The following is a 15,307-nucleotide window of genomic DNA, read 5'->3' on the forward strand; positions in this document are numbered from 1 at the left end:
TTGGGGACTTGTGTGGTTCCATACAAATTTTAGGATTGTTTGTTGTAGTTTTATGAAAAATGCTGTTGGTATTTTGATAGGGATTGCATTGAATCTGTAGATTGCTTTGGGTAGTATGCACATTTTTAAGATTAATTCATCTAATCCATGAACATGACATATATTTCCATTTGTTTGTGTCATCTTCAATTTCTTTCATCGATGGTTTATAGTTTTCAAAGTACAGGACTTTCGCCTTCTTCTTTAAGTTTATTCCTAGGTATTTTATTCTTTTTGGTATACTTGTAAATGGAGTTATTTTCTTAATTTCTCTTTCGTTATTAGTATATAGAATGATACTGACTTCTGGGTATTAATTTTGTATCCTGAAATTTTACTGAATTCATTTACTCAGTAAATAATAGTTTTTTTGGTGGAGTCTAGGATTTTCTATGTGTAGTACAATGTTGTCTGTAAATAGAGATAGGTTAAACTTTACCTATATGGATGCCTCTTACTCATCTTGAAGTATTTTCTAATTTCTTATGTGATTTTCTTTGTTGCTTATTGGTATATTGGGATTATGTTGTTTACTGTGCACATATTTTTGAGTTTCCAAAATATGCCTCTGTTAGTGATTCTAATTTTATTCACTTGTTATCTGAGAACATATTTTGTGTGAACTCACTACTTTTAAGTTTATTTTAGCTTGTCGTATTGCCTATGATATGATCTGTCCTAGAGAATGTTCCATGTGCACTTGAGAAGAATGTGCGTTTTGTTGTTGCACGAAGTGTTTTATAGTCATTTAAATATAGATGTATTTGGTTTATGGTGTTGTTCAAATCTCTTCTTTCTTTTCTGATATTCTCTCTAGTTGTTCTATTCACTATTTGTATTTGAGTATTGAAACCTGCTATCATACCTGAAGTGTCTGTTTCTCTTTTCAAATATGTCACTTTTTGCTTTTTATATTTTGGCAGCTCTATTTTGGGTGCATATATGTTTTTAATTATTATATCTTCCCAGTGCCATGGCCCCATTTTCCTTATAAAATCTTTTATCTTCTCTAGTGACTTTTTTTGGTTTGTTTAAAATCTATTTTGTCTGATAGTAGTATAGCCACTCCAGCATTTTTATGGCTATTGTTTGCAAGATCTGTTTTTCCCCATGCTTTCTTTTTATTTTCAGCCAATTTGTATCTTTGAATCTAAAGCGTGTTAGTAAGCTTGTTTCACTTAGTGTTTCACTAAAATTATCTGCCACAAATTGTCACTTTTAAGAGTGATAATGTTGTTTCTGTGGATGAGTTCATGTTTATTTAATGTCCATACATTTAATACTATTATTCTGGATAACATAATGATATTTTTAGAATATTAATCAGGTGAAGTCTCCCCCTTTCAATAAGTTTATATATAAGTTAAAAGATTTATTATCTACTTTATTCCTATTGGTCTGAGAAGCATAGCAGATAAAATATGAGTATATTATTTTATAGTGAGGAAATGTGTCTATAAACTTAGATTTGAACTTGTCTCTCATTTTTTAAAAATTTTTTTTAAACGTTTATTTTTAATTTTTGAGACAGAGAGAGACAGAGCATGAACGGGGGAGGGGCAGAGAGAGAGGGAGACACAGAATCAGAAGCAGGCTCTAGCCTCTGAGCCATCAGCCCAGAGCCCAACGTGGGGCTCGAACTCCGACCGCGAGATTGTGACCTGAGCTGAAGTCAGACGCTTAACCGACTGAGCCACCCAGGCGCCCCTTGTCTCTCATTTTTTAACATAATAAATAATTTTAAATCCCAGTGACAAATTTAATTTAAAATTTACTGATTTTATTCTTTTTGGTACAATTGTAAATAGAGTTATTTTCTTTTTTTTTTTTTTTAATTTTTTTTTTCAACGTTTATTTATTTTTGGGACAGAGAGAGACAGAGCATGAACGGGGGAGGGGCAGAGAGAGAGGGAGACACAGAATCGGAAACAGGCTCCAGGCTCTGAGCCATCAGCCCAGAGCCCGACGCGGGGCTGGAACTCACGGACCGCGAGATCGTGACCTGGCTGAAGTCGGACGCTTAACCGACTATGCCACCCAGGCGCCCCAGTAAATAGAGTTATTTTCTTAATTTCTCTTTCTACTATTTTGGTATTAGTACATAGAATGCTACAAAACTACAAGTTTTTCCAATCATAATAGTTAGAAAACAGCCAGAAGTTGCCAATTTTCATTGCTATATCTTTCTTGAAATGGTGTTGAAAAGCAAAAAAAAAAAAAAAAGTTTAGTCATTAAATATTCTCATTTACTTGCTTTTAACATTATTTAGTACTCTTATAAGGTGATTGACAGATTATGTATGGGTTGCAGAAAAGGGAAAACTAGCTTCTGAAAATGGTTGAATAACAGCTGGAATTAATGAATGAGGAAATGATTGAATAAATGCATCAACCAGATGAAATGTAGGTTTTTTTTAGGTATTCTGTGTAATGAAAGGCTTAACAGAATTCAAGGTAGTGAAAAATAAGAACTCTATGATGTTACAATGACTGATAATAATGTAAATGATAGTGTTAGCTCATTTTTATCTGGTACTTATTGTTTGCCAGGCACAGTTCTAGTATCTGTATGTATAGGTCAAGGATTGGATTATCAAAACCGACTGACATCAGTTGAAGATGTTAATCAGTATTAAGCTTTACTTGTAATTTTAAGGGTACAAGGAACCAAAAGGCACAGGAAAATCAGACTGAGGTCTTGAACATTGAGAGAGGCTTTCTTTCTTCCCACAATAGACAAAATTCTCAATCCCAGAGCAGTAGATACTATACCTAATGAAGTACATGGGTTACCTCATACAGCAGGGAACATTGCAGGCTGTGAAATGTTACATTTTATACTTTGATAATGCATAGCTGGTGTCCCATCCCTTATAAACCTATAGATTCTAGGCTTGTTTATCATAGTAATTCTAAGCCAGGAATAATCTGCTTTTAAAAGCCTTCTATGGATAAGTATTACTTTTTTTTTTTTAAGCAAATACCATTAGTATATTTGCCAGTAATTAGCATGCTTATATGAGAATAGCCCAGGTCTTCTGCCTTTTTTCCTGGAAGAGCCTCCTACCCAACAGGAAAAAAAAAAAATGCTCTTTTTCATTTCCAATAGATTAACTCATTTAAATTCAAATTTAATTATTTATTTTGTTACTATAAGCAGGTAAAATATATTAAGAAGGCACCTGGGTGGCTCAGTCAGTTCATTGTCCGACTTCGGCTCAGGTCATGATTTTGCTGTTCCTGAGTTCGGTCCCTGTGTCAGGCTCTGTGCTGACAGCTCGGAGCCTGTAGCCTGCTTCAGATTCTGTGTTTCCCTCCCTCTCTGCCCCTCCCACACTCATGTTCTCTCTCTCTCTCTCTCAAAAATAAATAAACATTAAATTTTTTTTTTTAAAAGAAGGAACTTCAGACATGTTTAAAAAATATTTTATCTTATTTGGTTTGGTTTAGTTTGGTTGGTAGGAGAAGGAGTGAGAAATACAGTAAATATATATTCTCACCACCAACAGGTATCCACAGTAGCAGCTTGTTTGTTTTTCTCTTGTGTGTGTGCATGCACAAGTCATATACAATTCTTTCTTCTGTTTGATCTTAGAATATTTGAGAAATCATCTGATGGTTTCAATTTTCAATTTTCTGTTTTTCTCACCCCAACCCTCAATCAGGATGGAGATCCAGTTCGTCCAGGAGTGGCCATGACTGATCTTGCTACTGGCCTGTATGCATATGGAGCCATTATGGCTGGATTGATACAAAGATATAAAACTGGGAAAGGACTGTTCATTGATTGCAACCTACTGTCATCTCAGGTACCAATCCAAAAAGCATTCTAGATTGTGCTGTAAAGACGTGTATCTGGATCATACTCTTTCATATCAAATTTTATGGTCACATGTGCAAAAATAAAAACAACAGAAAAAAACCCACAAACAACAACAGCAAAAGCTATTTTGTTTTGATATAGTTAATTATTGTCATCTTAAAATAAGTGGGCCATGAAGATTTTGTTGTAATAGGCATTGCTGTTGAATTAGAATTTTAAGGACTGTTTATATTAGAATGAGTGTGACAAGAGTGAGACAAGAGTACGTTTGGTTCTATTTTATTGTCACATGAGCTCTGTAACTTCTTTTGACCAGAGTTTCTTCACCTTTTTTGTACTGTAGACCCCTTGTGTACTTTGGTGAAGTCTATGGACCTTTTCTTAGAATTATATTTCTAAATGCATAAAATGATATACTTAGGATTGCGAGGGAAGCCAATTATATTGAAATATAGTTATTTCAATGTAAAAACCAATTTTGTGTTATAATAACATATCGTTTTTGTATTAACACATTAAACCATAAGATCTATTGTTGGGCCTAGTAACTACTACAATTTTGAGGAAATGTTGAACATATATGATGCTTTAAGATACCTACAATAACTATAATATGATATGAAAATATGTATAATATTTATTGGTGATCAAGCCATAGGTACTACTAATCTCCTTGGTTTGCTGCTTACACTCGTAATTGAAGAAAATGCTAAATTTTATCTAGGAGTTGGATGGAAATAAAGATCTAATTTTTTCTGTTTAGGTTAATTAGTTGCCAGAATTCTTTCCATGGACTCCGGAGTAAGAACCCTTGGTTTAGACAGTTATCAGTTATGTTATGCTAAATACTAAACTGGTAGAATAAAAGAGTTAACTAACTCTCACATTGACATTTTGCCTCCTTTTTATTGGAGCAGACCCAGGCGCTGTACCATAGGTGGACGTTGATTTGGGACAGATAATTTTTCGGGAATAGAATAAAAAAGAAAATAGTTTAATTTGTGCAAGGAGATATTTTACCATGAGAAAAATTACTTTATAGATGGAGATCTCAGTTAGGAATTTCAGATTTAAATGGCATACACGGGAGACTAATAAAGTTGGAAAACTGCTTTGGAGATATTTTCTCTCAGGCAAAATTGAGGAATTATCTAGAGGTAAGAAAAATATCAAATGGTTGCAGGTGAATTACAATGTCTGGAGTTTCAACATTAGCTTTGAGTTACAGTGAGCATTTTAATGGTTAAATAAAAGGGTAAAATAATTCTCTCCAAATGAATGAATGGTCTTTTGAATAAAAAAACACAGATGTTAGTTATGGGAAGAAGCTGAAAGCCTTTTTCTTCCCTCCTCTAATTTAATAGCTGTAAGGAACCTGATGTAGGTTAAGTGACTGTTTACAAGTTACACATTTCATAAGTATGGAAGACATGAAGGTTTCATGGGTGTTTGACCTGTCTGATCACAGAGGGTCCTAGGCTTAGTTTAAAGTCCTTAAGACGCCTGAACTGTACTTAGACTGCTTTACTTATATGTCAATGATAATTAGCTTTGGTAGAAATTCTCCTGTAGAGTATTATAGAGTTTAATTCTCTTCCATCATCTAATGCAATGATGCACAACTCAGAGGTGTGTGGGTCCCTGGAGATGGGAGTGGAGGGGGGTGGTATGACTGGTAGAGCTGAAGTGAGGGTACAGTAAGTCCAGACTCATGCATGCATACACACATATACACATTCCAGTCATTTTGGGTATGTGTCTGTGTTTGTTGTTCATGCTATTTCTTAAGACTGTAAGTTCCATGAATGCAGGAATGTTTGTTCCTGTTTACAGTGGTAACCTAATAGCGTATCCCAGTATTTGTCAAATAGCAGTCTCTCCCAGTCTTTTGAGATCAGTCGGGGACCCACTGTTACCAGTAGGTATGTCACATAGCCTTTAGGTTTGCTATGAAAGATTAGAAAAAGGTAGAAAACCATTGAGTTAGAATAAGTACTTAATAAACAACTTATGATGAGATGATGTGTTTTCAGTAAACTAGGTAGCAGTGATTTAGCTGTAGCTGATGGTGCTGTAGTTAACCTAGTCAAAGTTTGCTAAAATTATTTGTGTATTTAAGACTCATTATCTTTTTTAAAATTGAGGTAAAATTGGGGCACCTGAGTGACTCAGTCGCTTAAGCATCCAACTTCAGCTCAGGTCATGATTTCGCTGTTTGTGGGTTCAAGCCCTGTGTCAGGCTGTGTGCTGACAGCTCAGAGCCTGGAGCCTGCTTCAGATTCTGTGTGTGTGTCTCTCTCTGCCCTTCCCCCGCTCTCTCTCTCTCTCTCTCTCAAAAATAAATGAACTGAGGTAAAACTGATATATAACATTATATTAAGTTCAGTTGTACAACATAATGATTTGATATTTGTATGCATTGCAAAACGCTCACCACGTCTGGTTAACATCGGTTGATTTTGTTTTCTCATGGTGAAAACTTTCCCCATCTACTCTCTTAGCAGCTTTCAAATATGTGGTAGAGTATTACTAGTTATAGTCACCATGTTGTACATTACATCCCTATGACTTATTTATTTTATAACTGGAAATTTGTACCTTTTGACCCCCTTCACCCGTTTTACCCACCCTCTGCCTCTCACAATCACCAATCTATTCTCTGTATTATGAGCTCAGTATTTTTTTTTTTAAGTAAAAAAAAAGTCTTCTAGATTCCAAAAATAAGTGAGATTATACTGTATTTGTTTTTCTCTGTCTGGCTTATTTTACTTAATGCCCTCAAGGTCCATCCATGTTATTGCAAATGACAGGATTTCCTTCTTTTTTTTTTTTTTTTTATGGCTGAATAACATTCCATTGTGTGTATGTATATGTATCACATTATTTTTATCCATTCATCCACCGATGAACACTTAGCTTGTTTACATACCTTGACTGTTGTCCTTACCTTTTACCTTTTATGATAAAAAAATTGATTAAGTCTAATTTTAGAGCTATGGACTTTCACATCTACTATTTTATTTTTATTATTTTTATTATTTTATTTTATTATATTTTTGAGAGAGAGAGACTGAGTGTGAGCCTGGGAAAGGGGCAGAGGGAGAGAAAGAGAGAATCTTAAGCAGGCTCCATGCTCAGTGTGGAGCCTGATGTGGGGCTCGATCCCACGGCCTGGGATCATGATCCAAGCTGAAACCAAGAGTCAGATGCTCAACCAACTGAGCCACCCAGGTGCCCCACGTTTACTATTCTATATGACCTTCGTAATTATCACCTGAGGTAGGTAGGGCAGGAATTTTTTTTCCTATGTTACTTATAAGGAAACTGAAGTAGGAGAGGTTGATCTGCTTGACCAAGAAGTCACAGCAAGAATTTGGTTTCCGATATCCTGGCTGGTTCTCTTTTCCCTGCATCATAAAGGCTAGATTTTCAGCACTGAGGGACAGGCAAGATCCAGCTTTCCTACACTGGGGCTCCAGAGGAGAAGGCAAATTTAGTAAGAGGCAGAGGAAGCAAAAGAGCACTCAGTAACAAGGGAAGACATAACAGGACTGGCTCCCCTGCCCCCCAACCTGCATGCCAAGAGTCAGAATAAGATAGTGCAACAAGGTGGCCCTTCTGGATCATTATCTAATCATGTTTAGATCCAGTGAATGAAAACTATCATGGAATTTAACCTGATGGACCATTGTTTCTGTTGAAATATGAGAATTTTGAGAAAAACAGCATTTGGAGTCATGGACACCTGGATTTTTTTATGCACTCTGGCCAACTGAGGGCTCACTGTGCCTCAGGCTCTGTGGTCGCTAGGTTGGAGTGCAAAGTGACACCTCAGTCCAAGGTTTAATACAAGAGGCAGCTGTGTCAGAAAGGAGAGTCTAAGGTGTGGTTTTCTAACAGGGCCTTGGAGCATGTTTGGACCAAGGTAGTTAAGGGCCTTGTATGTTATGCTTCGGAATCTGGATTTTAACCTCCCAAGGCCTCTGTTTCTCTACCTACAAATTCTGTTGGTGATGGTCTTTTCAACCAAAGACTACGTCTGCTTGGGTACATGCTATAGTTGCCATGTGCTGAATAACCTCTGAGGTGTGGACAACATTTGAGTTTCAGAGGGCAGTGGTACAGACACTATTTTTTGTTGAAGGCTGTCTGAGATGCCAGGCAGCAGGTGGGAAGAACATTTTTGTTCTCTTAACCCACTGCAGCCCAAGCTCTGTTTTTCTCTTTTTGCCTCTGCCCTTGTCTTGTCTCTGTACTTCTTCTCATGTGTGTTTCTCTACCCTTGGGCATCTCTTTTCTCTGTCTATTTCTCACTTGTCTTTCTTTACTTTCCTGTTTTCACTCCTATTCTGTGCTGTCGCTGCCTTCCTCTGTCCCCTTTTCTCCATGTTTCATGATGTGGAGCTATAGGTGAAGCAGTTCTGGTCCCAGGTCTTACGTCTTTATACTGTACCGTTAAGGAAACTTATAGAATCGTTTAGCAGTTTGCATGGAAGAGAAAGGAAGACCTTTTTCCTGGAAGCCCCGGAAAACAAGACCATATATTTTACTGGGTTAAATGACCATTCCTGAACCAATTAATGAGGACTGAAAGAAATATGCTATTTGGCTTAAGCTGTTCTAGGTACTAGTGATAGTGTTAACTCTACCCAAACCATAAGACTGTAACTGGGGAGATGTGATTCACCTAAAGCATTGTGTGGTTATCTTTCGTTCAGAGGAAGGGGAAATAAATGTTGGGGGGCCAATCAACATTCTACTCACATAACTAGGTTGTTTTGAGAATCTACTGCTCTCAAGGATGTGAAAAATTCTTCATAAAAGTATTCTGATGACTAGCATTAATTTTATTAGGTTATTTAAAAAATATTTTACAGTGTTAGAAATGGGCTGAGATTAAAAAAACTGGTTATTGACATAATTATTTTATTATCATAATTATTATAACTTTTCATAATAGAGAAATCTTGACTAACTTTACTTAGTCTTTCCTTAAAATAATTTTTTTTTGGGGGTGCCTGGGTGGCTCAGTTGGTTGGGTGTCTGACTTTGGCTCAGGTCATGATCTCGCGGTTCGTGGGTTCAAACCCCGCGTCGGGCTCTGTGCTGACAGCTCAGAGCCTGGACCCTGCTTCGGATTCTGTGTCTCCCTGTCTCTCTCTGCCCCTCCCCTGCTCATGCTCTGTCTCTCTCTGTCTCAAAAATAAAATAAAACATTAAAAAAAATGGGGCACAGAGAGAGAGGGAGACACAGAATCCAAAGTAGGCTCCAGGCTCTGAGCTGTCAACACAGAGCCCAACACAGGGCTTGAACTCATGAACCATGAGATCATGACCTGAGCTGAAGTTGGACACTTAACCGACTGAGCCACCCAGACATCCCACTTTACTTAGATTTTCAATTTAAGATAACATAGATCCTAGATCCAAAAACCCAACCCAACCCCAAAATGATTAAAATCTGCTTCATGTAAATGTGAAGTGCTATTTCTAGATGCTTTTCAAAGTAATATAATAGGAAACTTCACCTTTTAAAAAATGTATTCACTTTCTTCTTCTTTTTTTATATAAATGTTCACCTGCATTAAGCAGATAGCATTCGAACTTCATTTCAGATGCCTAGAAAGTGACTGAGATTTCATGCAGTGGGTAAAAAAACAGGCTTTTCTAACTCATTTTGATTGCATTACACAGGATGACAAATGAATGACTATAACATTCAATATCAGTTGCTAAAAATGAAATTTTGTACTCCCTCTCCTAAAAGTGATCTAGTGTACAATTACACAAATTACACTTGATTTGAATAGTAGCTAATTATTAACTCAGAGCTGATCGCCTCGACCACAACAAAACCGTTTCATTGTAGAGACATGACAGTTGCCAGGATGTGGTTTATAGTGGGCACCAGATTTTTTGTAGTTTCAAGGCTGTGAACTTTTAACCCTTGTCATAAAATTCTTTGATTTTTTTTTTTAAGTCTTAATATGATTTAAAGTTGTCAACTGAAGATTGTCTCACGTCAGCATCTAAACAGTATTCTTTAGATGATATTGGTAAATAACAAGGAAGTGGATTTGGATGTGGTTCCAATTATTCTGTTGCTCTTATTCTTCTGTTGTGGCTGACAGAAATATCTTTTGGAAGTTTTAATATCCTTCCTGTACTTAATTGCAACCAGGCTCCCTTAATTACTACTACAATGAGTTAGTTTTTTTAGCACCAAACTTCCATAATTATTTTCACATATAGAATGTTTTGACATTTTTGATGTCATTATTCTTTTTTCATGTTTGTAAAAGTGTTCATATTTAGGGTAGATAAAATTTTAACTCCCAGTATTATGGCACATTTTTGTGGATCAACTTCTGAATTTAAAATAAGTATAGTAATCTGAAATTTATCTTTTTGTGTTTTTAGATACACCTGTGTTTCTGCTTTTTTTTTTTATTTTGTATCTTAAAAAAATTTTTTTTTTTTAGTTTATTTGTTTTTTGAGAGAGAGAGAGCAGGGGAGGGACAGAGAGAGAAGGAGAGAAAGAATCTGAAGCAGGCTCCACACTGTCAGTTCAGAGCCCGACGTGGGGCTCGAACTCATGAACTTGAGATCGTGACCTGAGCCAACATCAAGAGTCGGAGGCTTAACCAACTGAGCCACCTAGGTGCCCTTCTATATTTTTTTAAAGAAACAGTTTCAGTGAGGTATATTTTTCACATCATAAAATTCACCCTGTTTCAATGGACCGTTTAATAATTCTTAGTGTATGTGTTGAGTGATGCAACCGTCACCATAAGTCAGGTTTTGAAATAAATACTCATATGGTCACTTCTGGTATGGGTCTTACCCATAAGGCTAGCATGGACCAGTTTTGAGTGGGGAAGGATGTAGGGCTAGGTTGACTCACAATTCAGGGCCCATTATGACTTCTGTGGGCCCTAGAAAATTCTGCCCTTGTGGGTCCTTTTCTCCAATAAAAATACTATGAATTACAGCTGCATTGGTATAAAGATGAATATAATTCATTATTGTGTATTAATTATTATTGCATTAATTTTTTTCTGATTTAAAAAGCAGTTAGAATTGGGACGCCTGGGTGGCTCAGTTGGTTAAGCATCTGACTTCAGCTCAGGTCATGATCTTGCGGTTCGTGAGTTTGAGCACCACATCGGTGCTGACAGCTCAGTTCCTGGACCCTGTGTCAGATTCTGTGTCTATCTGTGTCTCTGCCCCTTCCCCGTTCTCTCTTTCTCTCTCTCTTTCTCTCAAAAATAAATAAATATAAAAAAAGAAATTAGAATGAAAACATTTTGTGTACCTCTCAAGTATCACGAGCACTGTATCATATTGATGTCAGCTCTGAAAGAATTTCCTCAAGAATATTGTAAATGTGCCAGATCTGTGAGGAAAGACAATTACGTATCCAGGAAGGAAGTGGGAGGCTGAAGATTGAGATCATGCTGAAGGGTGAATAGAGGATGGAAAGGGAGAGAGGCAGCAGCCTATGACCAAGGAAGTTGACAGCATGGAGTAGGGAGAGAAAAAAGAGGAGGTAATATCATCAGAAAGCTTAAGAAATCAGAGAACTGTGAGTTTGCATTTGAATCTCCCATTTTTGAGGAGCCTAATGCATTCCTGCCCTGAAGACTCCTGTCGGCCTGACAATCCTTAGTTACTTGAGGCCCATTAAAAACATTTCTTTTTTAATTTTTAAGTTTGTTTGTTTATTTATTTATTTATTTATTTATTTATTTATTTATTTATTGTGTGTGTGTGTGAGAGAGAGAGAGAGAGAGAGAGAGAGAGAGAGAGAGAGAGAGGCAGAGAGAGGATCCCAAGCAGGTCCTGCGCTGTTAGTACAGAGCCTGACCTGGGGCTCTAACTCACAAACTGAGACCCTGACCTGAGCTGAAAGCAAGGATTAGACACTAAACTGACTGAGCCACCCAGGTGCTCCATGAAGCCAATTTTTAAATCCTTGTCCAGCTTCCATTCTTTAACTGGCATTCTCTCCAAGGCCTCCTGCTCCTTTATTATAGTTCAGGGAATAAAAAAAAAAAAAAATCAACACTTATCTAATATCAAGATGACTAATTAGGAAGGTAAAGACACACCAAAAAATGAAATCTCAGATGATTTCCAAAGAAAATTAGAATTTTAGATAATATATTATTTTATGTTTTTATTTTTATACTGTTGGTTGGATTGAATGCTAGTTGGCTGTAATATAAAACATGGTTGGCTGTTTTTCTTTCTTTCTTTCTTTCTTTCTTTCTTTCTTTCTTTCTTTCTTTCTTTCTTTCTTTCTTCTCCTCCTCCTCCTCCTCCTCCTCCTCCTCCTCCTCCTCCTCTTCCTCCTCCCCCTCTCCCTCCTCCTCCTCCTCCTTCTCCTTCTTCTAGAAGATCCAGTGAAATGTAAGTGTATTGGGAGGATGCTCTAGCTTTGTATAACTGAAATCCTTAGTTATATTCATGGGCATTGCATATTTTTATATGACATGAACCACAGTGAGGGAAACTAGGGCTTTTAATTGTAATAATTGATAATCAGTGGTGAGATAATATCTCAAAGGAGAAAATAATAAAACAGGAGGACAAATTTCATTGTGATCTAATTTAATTCTCTTATTAGATACTTTAAAACAATTTGGTACTTTCAAAATGTTCTGAAAAAAATAGGAACATGATTAAGATCAAGATACAAAAGAGATAGGAGAAAGATCCATTGGTGCTGATAAATAGTCACTGAATTTAGATTTTAGTTTTGCAGAATCCTATGGAATAATGAATTTAACTGACTGTTCCTAAAGGTGGATTTAACAGTATGAGAATCACTTATGTTCTTCTACTAGAGTTAACAACAATTTGTTTTTGTTGCTAAGTTAATCGATTCTACCTTCATCTTTGTACTTCCTAGGGTTGGAACATTTTATGTAGAATGGAATGTAGTAATCATCTCCTCTGTGTTGGCTAATTAGTAGTAGCTCTATACCTGCCATAGTTATAGACCAACTGATTCCTAGTGGAACACATCTATTTGGCCCCAACCATTATGTCATCATTGTAGCTAAAGGAAAAGTAAACCACTAGCATGAAGCATGGTGGTTGAGATTTAATTTCTAGGAAAATCACTTTAAGTTCTTTACAGAATGTATATGAAGTATAATGGTGAGTAATTTTTAAGTTTTTTTGTATCCTTGAGTCATTATATACCAGCAATACATAACAAGATCTTGATTAACTCAAGTACTTAGCAATTTGGATATTCTGGTTGATTTCATTTTGTAGATGACTGGAGGCTAAAAGGAAACTACTTTGGTTTCAACCATTTTCATAGAAAATCTTCTAATATGCTTTAATTTACCTTTCTGTTGTGGTAAATGCCATATACTAAATATATTTTCACCTTAAAAGTTATAATTCAGATCTTTTTCTCTTTTTTTTCAACCTATGGATACTCACTGTAGGGAGTAAGAAATGAAGGAGAATCTGCACTAACAGAGTCTATCTGCCTGCCATCCGTCCATCCTTGCTCCCTGTTTCTCATCTACTGTATGCCAAAGTATGCAATAAATGATAAATAAGCCAGTATGTTCCTTGTCTAATGGAATTTAGACACAGACAAAAAACGAGTAATAAGTGACACATTTGCAGAAGGAAATAAACAGTGTAATAAAGATAACAGGGGCACTTCTGTTAGCCAGGGCAAGATCATTCCAGAGAGAGGGAACAATAAATGCCAAGGCCTGAAGCAGGACAGGACTTGGCATGTTCTAGGAACTGACAAAAGTCTGATGTGACTGACTGCAAGACATCCCTTGAAGTTGACACTGGCACTAAACCTGGTCATTTATTAATAATCATCTGAAGAATAAGCATGGGTTGTGACATTTAAATAATAACCCAATAATCTATAATTAGTAGGTCCATTAGAAGTTAGGAGTAGGTAACAGGTCAAACCTGTAGGGTAGGAGTTGAGTTCTGTTAATAACAGAACTAAAAGTTCTCAAACTGCTGTTTTAGTGGGATGATAGAAGAAACAACACGAGACTGCAAATAGCTTTAATCTTTTATCACTTGGGCTGACTGGAGACCAGTACCAAGAAGATTGAGACAGGTTCTGTGGTGAGACAGTGCTGTGGTTATTAACAACGGTGTCTGCCAAGGTGCAACACTGGGAAAGCGCTATCACCTTGCTGACCTTGGAGTAGATGCTGTGTTACATAGGCTGCTTTTATTCTCCGAAGTTGAATTATTGAGAATGGCTTTAACAACTTAGTAAAACTTGTATAATGTTTGCTTTATACTAGACACTATTCTAAGAACCTTGCATATATTAACTAATTGCATAAATTGACTAATTTATTTCCTCAACAGCTCTATTGTTCCCATTTTACTGAGGAGGAAACAGAGGCACAGAATAATAGTGTAACTTGCTCTACGTCACATAGTCATTAACTAAGTGGTAGAGCTGGAACCTGAACTAGGTCTGCATCCAGAGGCTGCTATATTTTTATTCTCCTTGAGTGTATAAGGCCCTCCCACTATTCATTAATTTATTTATGCACTTAAATCTTTAAGTGCCCAAAGCTAGAAATATATTGTTATGATGAATAGGGATGTTTGGGGAATATGTTTTAGCTATTAAGAAGGACTTACAAAAAGAATATATCTTGACTTATCTTTTGGGAGAATGATCTTAATCAGTAAGGTGATTAGCACTGAGCAATAGAACTTAACATGATTGTGGATTCATCTTGTATCTTGCAACCTTGCTGGGCTCATTTTTCTAGTTCTAAGTGTATCTTAGTGGATACTGTAGGATATTCCATATACAAGACCACATCATATGTGAATAAAGATAGTTTTACTTTCTCCTTTTCAAAATGGATGCCTGCTATTTCTTTTTCTTGCTTAACTGCCCTGGGTAGAAAGAATCCCAGTACAATGTTGAATAGAAGTGGCAAGAGCAAACAACCTTTTCTTCTTCTTTATTTCAGAGCAAAACGTTCAGTTTTTACCAGTATGTATGAGGTGAGCTGTGGTTTTTTCATTGATGCTCTTTATCAGATTGAGGAGTTTCCTTTTATACTTGGTTTGCTGAGTGTTTTTATCACAAAAGGTGTTAGATTTTGGCAACTGCTGTTTCTGAAACTATTAAGATCATTATTTGGCTTTCATCAATTATCCTATTAAATTGTTATTTGATTATTAATTGGTTAACTTTGATTGATTGATTTTATAGTCCTGGGGAAAATCTCACTTGGTCATGTTGCATAATCTTTTGTATATGTTGCTCTATTCAGTTTGCTACTATATTGCTAAGGATTTTGGGGTCTATATTCAAAAGGAGAATTGGTCTGTAGTTTTCTTCTTCTGGATATTTTTCTGTTTTTGGTATCAGGTATATCACATAGAATGAGTTTTTCCTTTCTCTCCTAGTTTTT

General features: G+C 36.3%; 1 protein-coding gene across 5 annotated transcripts in view; it reads left to right on the top strand.

Moving 5' to 3' along the window:
- SUGCT (succinyl-CoA:glutarate-CoA transferase) overlaps window positions 1–15,307 on the top strand; it is a 781,793-nt gene that overhangs the window by 140,230 nt on the left and 626,256 nt on the right. For 4 of the 5 annotated variants that reach the window (XM_086697014.1, XM_025929553.2, XM_086697016.1 and 1 more), the window contains exon 8: window positions 3,705–3,848. The exons of the other annotated variant lie outside the window; for it this stretch is intronic. In XM_086697014.1, the coding sequence (XP_086553140.1) occupies window positions 3,705–3,848 (144 nt within the window). The remainder of the gene's footprint in view (window positions 1–3,704; window positions 3,849–15,307) is intronic. 5 annotated transcript variants of the gene reach the window in all.

This window comes from Puma concolor, chromosome A2 (genome assembly GCF_028749965.1).
Source record: "Puma concolor isolate L17-30 chromosome A2, mPumCon1.1.hap2, whole genome shotgun sequence".
NCBI lineage: Eukaryota > Metazoa > Chordata > Mammalia > Carnivora > Felidae > Puma > Puma concolor.